The sequence below is a fragment of the Lactuca sativa genome, chromosome 3, assembly GCF_002870075.4.
Source record: "Lactuca sativa cultivar Salinas chromosome 3, Lsat_Salinas_v11, whole genome shotgun sequence".
NCBI classification, from domain to species: domain Eukaryota; kingdom Viridiplantae; phylum Streptophyta; class Magnoliopsida; order Asterales; family Asteraceae; genus Lactuca; species Lactuca sativa.
Genome location: NC_056625.2, coordinates 44,584,431 through 44,599,317, shown reverse-complemented (window position 1 = coordinate 44,599,317; position 14,887 = coordinate 44,584,431). Strand labels below are relative to the sequence as shown.

At 34.6% G+C, this 14,887-nt stretch overlaps 1 protein-coding gene across 1 annotated transcript; it reads left to right on the top strand.

Annotated features, from left to right (window-relative positions):
- The first annotated feature begins 806 nt into the window (after window positions 1-806).
- LOC111912334 (mitochondrial thiamine diphosphate carrier 2) lies at window positions 807-4,976 on the top strand. Its single transcript, XM_023908060.3, has 8 exons — window positions 807-1,065; window positions 1,394-1,543; window positions 2,220-2,336; window positions 2,432-2,543; window positions 3,897-4,024; window positions 4,110-4,262; window positions 4,335-4,478; window positions 4,573-4,976. Exons 2-8 carry the CDS (start codon window positions 1,427-1,429, stop codon window positions 4,789-4,791), a joined length of 990 nt encoding a protein of 329 aa, XP_023763828.1. The 5' UTR covers window positions 807-1,065; window positions 1,394-1,426; the 3' UTR covers window positions 4,792-4,976.
- Window positions 4,977-14,887: the final 9,911 nt, after the last annotated feature.

The following is a 14,887-nucleotide window of genomic DNA, read 5'->3' as shown; positions in this document are numbered from 1 at the left end:
AAGAAACAGAGCTTTAACTAAGGAAGAAAGGTTCAATCATGCTCATGCACAACTTAGAAATTACATTGAACGTGCTTATGGTGTATTGAAAACGAGATTTCCAATTTTAAAACGTATGGCTCCTTATCCTTTTCCAGTGCAAAGAGACATAGTCATTGCCTGTGTCGCGGTCCATAATTTTATAAAGAAATACGATATTCAAGATGACCTATTTACGAACTTTGAACAAAACACTATTTTTACTCCTAATGTGGGAGGTGGAGGAAGTGAGGGCCAAAACATACAAGACATGGAATGGGGTTCGGAAACCGTTGAGTATATGACTACTTTGCGTGACCAGATTGCTAATCAGTTAATTTCAAATGGTTCACGTTAAATGATATATTTTTTTATTATGTATGACAATGTGTATTTGGGTTTTGTATTACACTTTGTATTTGGATTTTTAATTATGTATGTTTAATTTGGATTTTATGTGATAATTTTTATTTGTATAATTATTTTATCCAGCACAAAAGAACAACATAAGGATAATATGGTCATTTTACTCATTCAGCACAATCAGTCAGATAAATAATCAAACAGCATAAATTCAGTCAGATGTGGACTCAGTCAGCATTTCTAACTCAGTCAGCTCTAACCCAATCAGCAACTATCAAACGACCCTTAGGGTGATTTATATATTTAAAATCAAACATTGAGGGCCGTTTATGTCATATGTCTATTCAAGAAGAAAATGTCTTGGTGTACATTGTTTTGAATTATATATAGGAATATATCGTACGTATATATAGATAGTCGACAATCGACATTGAAAAATGGCACACGATAGATTTGTACCTAAAACCTACGAGGCGATTTATGTAACCTTATTTTAATTTTCAAATTTGGTTTGTTAATAATTGGAACGAATCTTGATTTTTCCGGTAGCCTCGCAAAGCAGCCAATCGTGACTTCTTTTTAGTGTCTCCCAATTGCCGCCGTTCGCATCTCCCGGCGGCAACCTTCCATTTCAATCCACTTTTCAATACAATCAATGGCGGTGGCCCTGCTCTTCCTTCTCAGGTATTCCTCACTTCGTATTGATTTCAACTTCATAGTTTCGTTGTTGTATCCTTTCGTATTATTATATATCGCTTCGGGTTCTCTACCGAAATTCAAGTTTCTATTGTTTTAAGAAGTAATTATTTCCAATTTCATCTTAATTTATCTACCGTCCAGTCCGTTTCCCGTTTCGTTTACAAAACATTGCGTATTGATAACGCTCTTCATCCGAATCGGTTTTATGCTTTTTACGATTACCCTAATAATTTTCGATTGAGGGCTGAATCTTGTATCGATATTAATTGACTGCAATGTGTGCTTATTTTATGTTTGCCAATTTTATATTCAGGTTTTAGCATAAGGTGTGCTGGAATTTGGGGAGATGGAAGAGCCGGGGCAACTTAAAAGGGCGTTTATTGATGCGACGGCCGGTTCTATCTCAGGAGCTATATCACGGACAGTCACTTCGCCACTAGATGTTATTAAAATCCGGTTTCAGGTGAACTTTTCGTTTTTTTTGCAGAACCCTACCTGTAAACCCCCTTGCTGTATTAGCTAAAAGAACAAGTAGAAACATCAATAAAGGGGTATAAAAGAACAATAATTTATAACTGTTCATATTATTCATGTAATAGGAACATGAATCTTCTTGCTAATCTAGAGTACTTTCAGAAACTTTCCACTTTTAGGGGAATCTATCATCATGGATGGAATAAAGGATTACAGTCTGTCATCTTTTGTGAATCTGCAATAATTTTTCTTTACCATTATGCTTTTTGCCATTGTTAAAAGAAAATTGATTAAATTGTGATTGCAGTTTAGCAGGCTTAGTAATAATAATGAGACTTGGGATGATGATTAAGGCATGTTACAGGGTTCCAATAGTTTCAATGACAAATCTGGTCATGCAAGTGTCCCTTTATTTTGTTACATTAAGTTCAGAAGCACTGGATATTGTACTGGTTGCTTAATTCATATACTTTTCACAATATCCATTTAAAATTCTGGGGCTTACACTGAATCACAGTTCCTTATCATCTTATCATCAGCAAATAGTTTTAACTGTATCATACTTGAATTGAGAAATTTATGCATTTTGATTTTTGGCTTCTTCTTATGAGTTATGACATCAAGTTAAAACTGAGAACATAAGATGTTATTGGTTACATTTGCAGGTTCAACTGGAACCGACTACTTCTTTTGCATTGCTTAGCAAAAATGTATATGGGGCCTCGAAATATACTGGAATGATTCAAGCATCCAAAGACATCTTTAGAGAGGAAGGCTTTTCAGTATGGGCTCTTCTACTAGTACTCTGAATACTTTTTTTTTATTTTTTTACTTTGAGTTTGAGTTATATTTATATATTATAGTTTATTCTTTTCAGGGCTTTTGGCGTGGTAATGTCCCAGCTCTTCTCATGGTCATGCCATACACTGCTATACAGTTCATGGTTCTGCATAAAGTCAAAACTTTTGCTTCTGGCTCCTCCAAGTCAGGTCAGTGTCAAAATTTAATCTCTGAAAATAGTGACTCTAAATATATATATATATATATATATATATATATATATATATATATATATATATATATATATATATATATATATATATATATATATATAGTTTCTGTAATAGTGACTCAATTCGATTCACAAGGGTATACTGTCATTTAAACTTTTAAAAGCGTTAATCTTTCAAGTGTAGAGGGGGTATTATGGTTCGAATGACACAGTGAAAACCTGAACATTTGAAAATAAGCAATCTCATACCAAGGGTAAAATTGACAAAACACTTCCAAAGTGCCAAATAGTGTTGTTACTGCAGGTAAATACCCGAACATAGGACACAAACAAACTGTAAAGATTACGCAGATGCATTAATAAACTGTAAAGATCACTATCAAGGGACAAAAGCCTTAAATGGTTTAATGGTATAAAGAGACGTAAAAGTGATAAATCTTTACTTATAGCAATGTACTTTTAGTATTGCTTAATCATGTTTTTTGCATTTGGCAGATGATTTTGAAATTTTCTGATTGGTTTTTTCGTGCGTTTGAATTTGGGGTGATGAATTTGAATTCCAGGTGGCAGTGGTGATAGAATCTAAAGATCAAGCTACATTAAAACAGAAAATGATGAATTTATAACATGCAACCACTTTTCTCACACCATACATGTTTTCTAAATTAAAAGAACAACTTGTGTTAGCCCAACACAGGGGTAGTTTGGTCACAAATTACCTACTGTCCCATTTTACTGCACTGTGCCATATTTGAGTGCAGGGGCGTATCGGTCTGTCAGGGAAATTGAAATATGAACAAAAAAAATAAACTGTACATAAGGGTGTTTTAGTCACAAACTGTTAACATTAAAAAAATAAAAACTATCCATCAAAAGTAGGCAGACTCTCTTCTGAGTTCTTTTAAATAATTTTGTGCTTATATACATTATAAAACGACTCTGGTATACTGCAATTTCACAATTAATTCATCTAGATAGAGTTAACTGATTTATCCTGTAATCTGTTATGAACATGGGGGTATTTTAGCCACAAACATTTTATGATAAAAAAGATGTGTTTTTTTACTGTTAAAATCTGTTAATTTTAACCAAAAAATCTTTGATTTCAATTTGAACATAAAAAACTGCACACTGTCCCATTTTATTTCAGAACAAAAAAACTTTGCATTCAAAATCAGTCAATTTTAAGTAATAGCAGGAGTTGTATACAGACCAAAAAAATATGTATTTTATTTACTGTTAAAATCAGTCACAGATTAAGGCATTATATTTGACTTTCTTGGTCATATATTTTTTTTTCTCACACCTCTGAAATACATAATGCATGCAGAAGATCACATTCATTTAAGTCCATATCTGTCCTTCATGAGTGGGGCCCTAGCCGGGTGTGCTGCTACAGTTGGTTCATATCCATTTGATCTGCTAAGAACCATTTTAGCCTCACAGGGGGAGCCAAAGGTATATCTATCTATCTATATCTATATAAGTTATCATCGCCTTTTAAAAAAAATAACTGTTGTATTATTTATATATGTATATATAGATATATCCGAATATGAGGGCTGCATTTGTTGACATTATGAACATGCGTGGTTTTCGTGGGCTGTATGCTGGATTATCCCCTACACTAGTCGAGATCATTCCTTATGCCGGGTTGCAGTTTGGTACTTATGACACCTTCAAACGTTGGACCATGGTAATAAATAAATAATAGTAATAGACTATGTATCATCTTAAGTTATTACTGTATAAGATATTGTTTGATTAGGCATGGAACATACGCGGGCTATCGGATCCAACACGTGCCGAAGAGTCCCTGTCAAGCTTTCAGCTTTTTCTCTGCGGGCTTGCTGCAGGGTCATGTGCCAAGGCTGTTTGTCATCCACTTGATGTTGTGAAGAAGCGGTTTCAGGTAAAATTAAAAAAAAAAAATTGGTTGAATATGATAAAATGGAATTGTTGGGGGGTTGGAATGAAATTACAATAATAATAATAATAATATACAGATTGAAGGATTGCAAAGGCATCCGAGATACGGGGCGCGTGTTGAGGTAAAGGCGTATAGGAACATGTACGATGCGCTTTCACGGATCATGCGGACAGAGGGATGGGCTGGGCTTTACAAAGGGATCGTGCCATCCATTGTGAAAGCTGCACCTGCTGGTGCTGTTACTTTTGTTGCTTACGAGTATACGTCGGATTGGGTGGAGTCTGTTTTGAGTTGATAAATTATAATTCTTTTTTTTGTAGAAGTGGAAAGTCAAGGGATTCTGATGGGATTTATAGCCTCAATAAACTATACTTTCATTCATCCCATCCCATCCCATCCCATTCGATAGAGCTTTGTAATTTCAGGAAACGAATATATGCTTCATTTTCTTAACATAATACAAATCAATCTCTTATGTTATCAAGATCTACATAATAATAATAACATCAGACGGATAGGAATTTAAACTATATAAGCTTTATATAAACTATGATGATCTAAGACTAGTTATCCATACTTGGCTTGACACAATATATGTAATTAAACTACAATTATGTTTTTTTTTAGGAAGCAGATATTGAGACAAGATTTAGACTAAGAAATCGTAAAAAAGGGGCACATAGTGCAATTCCACACTCTATTTTATATGAAAATATGTTTGTTAAGTTCGGATTATAATGTATCGCAGGATGTCAACAGGGGCAAAAGAGACGGGGATTGTATCCCCGTCCCCAAAATTTCCCCATTCCCCTTCCCCCAAAATCTTCGTCCTTTCCATCCTCGCCTCCGCCCCCAAATTCCTCTTCTTACCCCCGGACCTGTTCTCCCGTCCCTAATTGATTTTGGGCTAACCTTATTTTTGTTAAAAGAAGTTTTTGTTTGAGTTAAAATAAACTATTTTATGGGTTAACAAATAGTTATTTATAACATAATTTTACATGTTATAAACAACTTAAAAATATGTTTTTTTTGTTGAATTTTGGTATGTAAAAATCATTTTATTGTTTAATATATTTATATAATTAATATATGTAAATATATATAATTCATTAACGAGGCCCCTATGGGGGTTCCGGAACAGGACTGCCAACCCCCGCCCCCGAAATTAAAACGGGAGTTAACCTTACTCCCGCCCCTGCTCCAGTCTCCAGTTTTTTTTTTTTTTTGTTTTTGTGTTTTTTTTTTGTTTTTGTTTTTTTTTTTCAGTAAATACCCCCATACGAGACTGTGCCCCCACGAGACTTTTTTACATCCCAAATGTATCGTTTGTGATCATATTCGGTATATTATTATCTTTTACTAAATTAAAAACAATAAAGCATGAATGGTCCTATAGCTTTACAGTTTAATGGAAAATAAATTTTTTAATGAAATTAATGTCATATTATTTTCGTTTAATTCCGTTTAATTCATTTTATATAAATATATAAAATACTTTTATTTTCTATTAAATAAAATAAATTAAACGAAATTAATGTCATATTGTTTATATGGTTAACTATCTTAACATTTGTAGCAGCATACTTATGTATTAACTAACATACGTTTTCTTTTTATTTTGCGTTGAAAATTTTATGACATTAAAGAATATATTCAAAGTTTGATAAAACTAAATAATTTTTTAAAATTAATTATCAAAATTTTATATCGAAACAATATAAAATTTATTTTACTTATATTATGAAATCAAAACCGAAATATATTTTCATCTTTAACTCAAACCCACATACTTATATTTTTAAAATAAAATAGCAAAATACTTTTATTTGTATAATAATGTATTTTTTATAATTACACATCATGTTTTTTTTTTTCATAAAAATAAATATATTTGTATAAGATAAATGAAGATAAATCTTAACAATTACATCATATAAAAATCAAAAAGTAATAAAATGATGTTTTTACGCTTCAAATATTTTTAGATAAAAAAAATAGAAATAGAAAATATTTAATTATATATTGTAATTTATATATTTTATATAAAATCTACACAACAAAAATTATTTATATATTTAAAAATATATATAATAACAAAGTTGTGAAAAAAGAGGGCGAAAATGTAATATTTCAAATGGTCATTGTTTAAAATTTCACAAATTGTCCTTAAGCAAGTTTCACAAAATGGCAGAAATAGCCCTTATCCAAAATTCTTTCAACTTAATGGATTAATCTAACGGACATCCACGATAAGGACCATTTGTGTGTAAAGTTTTCTCCGTAGGGACAATCTCAAGGAAAAAGGTTTTGTAAGGACAATTTCAGAGAAAAACTGTAAAGCTGAAAGACAATTCGTCTAATTTACTCAAAACAAAAAGATAAAATCCAATCCAAACAAACCAGTCACATATCTCAAAACTCAAAACTTTGTGAATTTTAATGTAAATCTGTTGTGAACGATGCTAACATGTATTGGTCGGGACTCGAGATTGATTGGACTAGGTTGAGTTACCAGAAAATCTACAAACTTTTATTAATAACTAGTTGGGTAGCCCGTACACTGCACTAGATTTATTAATCTTATATTTTCATACAATTTTGTATTGTTCTATTTCTGTAATTTTGTGAAAAGTGATAGTTAGTTTTGTTTACTTCTTTTTATAGTTTATTTTAGCATATTTCATTCATAATTTAGATAATTTCCATGAATATTTTCCCTTTTGTTATTTTATGACTATTTCGGGTACTTTCGAATCTTGTGAGCATAATTGCAGGTTTTCGGGTCTAGCGGAGCTGGAGTGTTCGGGACGTATGGGAAGCAATGAGATTTGGTAGACAAAAATGATGTTAGGCTTGGTGATTGTGGAGATGATGCATGGAGCGAGCTTGATGATTATTTGAAGGTTTGGAGAGAAATAAACTTTAAATTTTCAAAACGCGGGAGTTTATTCGAGCGTGCGTAGATTATTTACCGGGCGAGTTTGGAGGATTTGGAGAGGCCAAATTGGGCTTAAAATGAATAAAAACTTGAAGAAAATGGGCTAGGAGGTGATTGGATTCGATCTGGGCTAGTGGGACATGCTTTGGAGGCCCAAAATCTCAAAGAAGCCCATGTCAGGCACCACCCGCGCAACCCACCCGCGCAGCAGCACGCGGGTCGCGCAACCTCCTGCAGGGGCAATTTCGGAAATCCATTTGGAAGGCTATTTGAGGAAGGTTGGTGCCCATCTTTTGGAGACTCTTGGACATCCGATGTTTGGAGATTCTCTCTGGAGTTTTGAAGACTTTTGAAGGCCAAGAACACTTGAAGAACATCATATTTTTACCTCTTGATTCTTGCTTAATGTTTGGTACAATTTTCTCTAACTTTGTTTCTTTGGGTTTAGCCATGCTTGGCTAAACTAATCTTGGTTGACTTTTGGTTAATCCTTTGAACTTTTGTTGAATGTTGAAGAATCCATGAACATGTTCTTAAATCTTTATGGGAATGTTTTGTGTTTTAACATCTTATCACTACTTGTATGTTTTAGTTCATGAGTTTAAATGTGTTTGTGGTGATTAGTTGGCTAATTTCTTGATTAAGTAAAGGATCCTCAAATTAGCAAGCAACAAATGATTTTTGTGTTGTTTTTGCTTCACACAATCATAAAAACATTTCCTCCAACATGGTGGTGAAAGCATTTGACCCCTCTTGGATTTGGTGACTTTTTGGTTCTTAATGCTAGTTGACTTTCACTAATTACATGCTATTTGGAATTAGTGACTTTGACTAAGGAAATTGTTATGAGCTCCTCTAGCCATTTCAACAATTAAGAAAAGTCTAGGTAATCTCAAGCTCCTTGGATTACTATAGCCAAATTAAGGATTTAAATCAAAGTATTGCACCATTGGATTCTAATGATATGTTCATCAAAAGTCAAAGTGAGGAAACTTTAAGTCAACCATCTCTCCCTTATTGATTTTACATCAAACTCTTATTTTTGTTGCATTTGTCTATTTAAATCATTGTTAATTCTAGTTGTTTCAAGTATTTCAAAACACCAAAACCCCCCATTTTATTTTTATTGTCATTTTCAAGTATTTTTACAAAGAGATTTTTCATAGAGTTACAAATTGAACCAATCTCCGTGGATTCGATCCCTTTACCACTATACACTATTTTAGTGTGTAATATTTAGGGTTATTATTTGTGTTGGCCTCGACAACCACCAAATTTTTGGCGCCGTTGCCGGGGATTGGTTTTGATTTAACCAGTTTGTTTCTCTATGCCTACATCTCATTGTGCAGGTACTCTAATTTAAAACCCCGAAATTAAAAAAAAAGTATGATTTGGAAATGAACACTCCTTGCACCGAAGACCAACTTTCTGAGCTAGCTCAGTTAGTTATGATGATTGAAAGTAACCAAAGTGTGCAGCCCACACCTCTTCTTTGTGATTTTTGCACCCAAAATGGACATCATTCCGACATGTGTCCATATTTACAAGGAGAATGGGAAGAAGTGCAAGAGAAAGGAAGCTACTACCGGTCAAACCAATGGAGTTATGATCAGCCTCAACATGATCAATGGTGGGACAACAACCAAGTTTAAGGAAATAACCATTACCAAAACCCATACCAAACATGGGGAAATAACCAATACCAACCAACTCCACTATTCCAAGAACCCTATCCTTATCCTCCTCAACAAACTGAAACGCCAAGCATGTCCTTAGAGGACATTGTGAAAAGCATTGCCACTTCTACCCAAATTTTCCAGGAAACAACTCAAGCTAGCCTCAAAAGCTTAGAGCAACAAATAACACAAATTTCTCAATCATTGAGTATGGTGGAATCTCAACATAAATTACCATCTGAAGAGAGCCCATGTCATAACGCATGTTGCATTCCTTTGAAAGATGAGAAAACTTTTGATGGCCCAAGAGTGTTATATGAAGAAGAGGAAGAAGAAGTAGGAGTGGAAGAGGTTGTTAAAGAAGAAGAAGAAATTGAAAAAGCTGACAATGAAACTATAGAGGAAGTGATATGGGTTAACGAAAGAGAGGTTGAGCCACCCACTACCATTGAGAAACTAACTCCATTGGTAGACCAACCACAAGAGCCAGAAGCGATAAATTTGTCGGACTCTTCAAATGATACGTATCACAAGAAAGAAGACGCCCAACCGGTCACCTACTCAAAAACCATGTCCAAGAGTTTAGAAAAGAAGGAAGATTTGGTCACCTTAATGAACAAGTACAAGAAAGAATATGATTGGATGATTGCTATTATCAAAGGTTTGAGTCCGGTATGGTTCTCCCGTAAAAAGAAAGTCAAATACAAGAAAAGAGTCCCAATGGAGGTGTGGAAATTAAAAAATGTAGACACGGGGCAAATTTGCAAGGTTAATGGACATCGATTGAAGCCATTCAATGAAGGTTTTGATTCAAATGTCCAAGATGTAGTCCATTTGGACGCCCCAAAGTGTTAAAGTGAAGTTTGGAGGCGTCTCGCCAAAGACGTTAAAGAAGGGCATTTTTGGAAAGCATTGTGTTTTCGTGTTTTTAATTTGAACAAAATGAGTTTTGAAGATGTTTTTGGGATTCAAAAGAGTTGTTTTTTGAAGAAATCAAGAGTTTCTAGGTGTTTGGGGCCTTCCAAAGCAAGAACGGGTGAAAAACGAAGAAAAATGAAGCGAAAATGAAGATCAGCATCAGCGGGTTGCGCGACCCGCGTGCTGTTGCGCGGGTGGGTTGCGCGGCCAGGTGTGATGAAGCGACATTGGCCCAAGACTTAACTGCAAGGTTTGCGCGACCCGCGTGGGGACTTGCGCGACCCGCGCACTGTGCTGGGCAATTTGGGCTATTTTTGGCTATTATTTGACCAGGTGTTGACCAAAGGTTTTAATGATTTGACCTTTTGACTTTTCTTGACCAACATTGACCGAAATTGACCCTTTTTGACCCATAGATTAAAATGTTCAGCTTCCCTTCTTCTTCATTTAATCATCTTGACCTCCCACTCCATTCCTCTCATATAACCTTCCAGCAACCACCTCGCCGGAAAATTCAAGATTGTCGAAATTCTACCGGTCGTAATTTCACGAAATCACCGCCACAGACATCTCATGTCATCCAATCCTCCGATTTAGGTCATATTTGCCCTTACCTTAAGCATTGAGGACAATGCTTGTTCTTAAGCTTGGGGTGGGGCATTTCATTTTCCTTTTATTTTTTCATGCATTTTTAATTAGGTTGCATAACATTTTAGTTTTAAGCTAATTTTCATTCATTTTTTTAAATCCAAAAAGATTTTATTTTCTTCTTTTCTACTTTTATATTTTTGCATAACATTTAGCTTAGGGCATTAACATTCATGCATTTTTGTTGTCCGTTTATTCTCACCCCCTGGATGCCATGGAATAGGTTCACAGTTATTGTATCATTATTGGTCCAGGATCTTGTTGTTATCTCACCCATCGAACGGGGACCATTAGCTGCAGTTTGGGATCTCATACTTGGGATCAGATGCTGGTAGCTTAAAGGGGTAAGTGATCATGGACAGGTAGTTTTCATGAAGAATTATGCATACAATACTAATGTCTGTAGGATATACTAGAGCAATGGATGTCTTAGCCTTGCGGTCACTACCGCCGAGAGGATCACACTTGATCATGTTTGAACCGTTAGGATGAAGCACTAGTGCTTGTCCCCGAGTAGAATCCATATCCGGTCTCTTTACATCACCATATCTTTTTGCGATTTTCTTAGGATTTTAGAGAAGTCTTATAGTCTGCATGTGGACATTTTCATTATTTTTGAAAAAAAAAAAGAAAGAAAAAAAAAATTCACAAATTTGAAAAGGAGCTTACATTATATCTTCATGCTCCACACATGGTCATTTTCTCGCTTAGACCATTCGGATTATATTACTACTCTTTCGGTTCCACTTACACACTTTAGGAACCAAATTTTGAGTCAAAGGGTTGTTATTACATTACCTTCAAGTATAACAAAAAAAAAAAAAAAGGGGGGGGGGGCAGGTAAATTCCCAGCTGCAGAAATCTGAGAAGGGTGACCGGTTCAATTATTGAACTAAATCTTCCAACATTTTGGTCACCCGGCGTTTGATATTCATTTATTTAGGTATGTTTTATTGTATATAGATTGAGTTGTTTTTCGCAAATTGGTGATGTTAGGGAGACTGTCGAGTCAGATACTACGGGAGGTTAGGGCCAACACCAAGTGATCCGATTCCTACAACGGTGCCCGAGCGATTAAACCTAGTTACACATGAGAGAAACCGGCAAATGTGAGATCAGAGTGTACATTTAAAGAAGAGCTCCACCCGAGCCCATCCAGCTGCTTTCTCCCTACTACAGATATTCTTCATTGTATGCATGTTCCATTGAGGCTGCGACTGCTCATCCCTCCTTACTCACCTAAAGGAGTTGTCCTGGCTATGGTTTATGGTACCATTGTCATCGGATGAAAAATTCCTGAGGTAATAGCAAGATCAATTCTGACCATGTTGACTAACGGTGATCAGGTTCTGCGGCTCTATCCATTCTTTTTATTTTCTCTAGGATAGTTCATCCCAAGTTCATTTTAATCTTGTCTTACTTGAGGACAAGTAAGGTTTAAGCTTGGGGTGATTTGATAGTTAGTTTTGTTTACTTCTTTTTATAGTTTATTTTAGCATATTTCATTCATAATTTAGATAATTTCCATGAATATTTTCCCTTTTGTTATTTTATGACTATTTCGGGTACTTTCGAATCTTGTGAGCATAATTGCAGGTTTTCGGGTCTAGCGGAGCTGGAGTGTTCGGGACGTATGGGAAGCAATGAGATTTGGTAGACAAAAATGATGTTAGGCTTGGTGATTGTGGAGATGATGCATGGAGCGAGCTTGATGGTTATTTGAAGGTTTGGAGAGAAATAAACTTTAAATTTTCAAAACGCGGGAGTTTATTCGAGCGTGCGTAGATTATTTACCGGGCGAGTTTGGAGGATTTGGAGAGGCCAAATTGGGCTTAAAATGAATAAAAACTTGAAGAAAATGGGCTAGGAGGTGATTGGATTCGATCTGGGCTAGTGGGACATGCTTTGGAGGCCCAAAATCTCAAAGAAGCCCATGTCAGGCACCACCCGCGCAACCCACCCGCGCAGCAGCACGCGGGTCGCGCAACCTCCTGCAGGGGCAATTTCGGAAATCCATTTGGAAGGCTATTTGAGGAAGGTTGGTGCCCATCTTTTGGAGACTCTTGGACATCCGATTTTTGGAGATTCTCTCTGGAGTTTTGAAGACTTTTGAAGGTCAAGAACACTTGAAGAACATCATATTTTTACCTCTTGATTCTTGCTTAATGTTTGGTACAATTTTCTCTAACTTTGTTTCTTTGGGTTTAGCCATGCTTGGCTAAACTAATCTTGGTTGACTTTTGGTTAATCCTTTGAACTTTTGTTGAATGTTGAAGAATCCATGAACATGTTCTTAAATCTTTATGGGAATGTTTTGTGTTTTAACATCTTATCACTACTTGTATGTTTTAGTTCATGAGTTTAAATGTGTTTGTGGTGATTAGTTGGCTAATTTCTTGATTAAGTAAAGGATCCTCAAATTAGCAAGCAACAAATGATTTTTGTGTTGTTTTTGCTTCACACAATCATAAAAACATTTCCTCCAACATGGTGGTGAAAGCATTTGACCCCTCTTGGATTTGGTGACTTTTTGGTTCTTAATGCTAGTTGACTTTCACTAATTACATGCTATTTGGAATTAGTGACTTTGACTAAGGAAATTGTTATGAGCTCCTCTAGCCATTTCAACAATTAAGAAAAGTCTAGGTAATCTCAAGCTCCTTGGATTACTATAGCCAAATTAAGGATTTAAATCAAAGTATTGCACCATTGGATTCTAATGATATGTTCATCAAAAGTCAAAGTGAGGAAACTTTAAGTCAACCATCTCTCCCTTATTGATTTTACATCAAACTCTTATTTTTGTTGCATTTGTCTATTTAAATCATTGTTAATTCTAGTTGTTTCAAGTATTTCAAAACACCAAAACCCCCCATTTTATTTTTATTGTCATTTTCAAGTATTTTTACAAAGAGATTTTTCATAGAGTTACAAATTGAACCAATCTCCGTGGATTCGATCCCTTTACCACTATACACTATTTTAGTGTGTAATATTTAGGGTTATTATTTGTGTTGGCCTCGACAACCACCAAAAAGCAGGAAAAATTTCTATAATTTTCATACATGGACCATTTATGTATATTTAATAATAGGCATAGTGACCATATCTATAATTTTATGAAACATAGAAGCCAATTCTATAAATATGTTAATTAAGAAGGAACTATTTATGTAATTTTTTTAAACATAGGGCGATTCCTGTAAATGTAACACCCCAGTATACATGTACTTTTAAATTCACTCGTACGGTTTAATTCATGTCATTTTGGGCCCTGTAATAGAATGAGAAGCACTAGTGACAATATTGTAATTTTGGGACAGAAGGAGTACGCTAAGGGTACATAAGAGTACGTTGAGTGTACTAGGGCGCACCCTAGTACGTTGGACATACACTTATGTACGCTGGGCGTACTCATGTCTTGAGGAAACCCTAAGTTTTAGGGTTTGAGGGGTATTTAAATAGTCAACCAAACTATCAGTTAACATATTTAAGTGGGTTAATCTTACACTAACTCCTATATACAAACCAATTGTATAAATAGTCAACCAAACTATCGGTTAACATATTTCGTCTAACATTATGACCACAAAAAATAATCTCATTATGGAATTTCAAAATAAACCATCACATAGTCCTAAATATCGATTCCAACGTCACTCGTTTCATGCTAGACATTCAAATTGAGCCTAACCAAAGGATTACGTAGGGTCCCTACGAAAATACGAAATTTTCACAACAATAGTGTCACAACACTCATATGGAATGCCAATAAACATTTTAGGCATTCTAAGTGTTTGTGATAAAATGGTGAATACCACGATATATATGACTTGTCAATTTTTAAATTTATATAGTATTTAGTTAAAAGTAGAGAGCCTTGTATCTTCGCTTTTTATTATATATGAATTCTTAATAGTTTGATCCTATAAATTATGATAATTTAAAAGGCAACTTATTATTTTTTGTTATGAAATTAAAATATACTTGAATCTCTCTCTCTCTCTCTCTCTATATATATATATATATATATATATATATATATATATATATATATATATATATATATATATGTGTTTTGATACAATATATAAGTTCGATTTTCATAAAACCAGAAACGGAAGCTTTAAAAATAACAATATTGTTTTCGAGTTTATAACAAAGCGAAATAATCTAAGATCCATTTATAGAGGTTAGAATGATATTAAAAC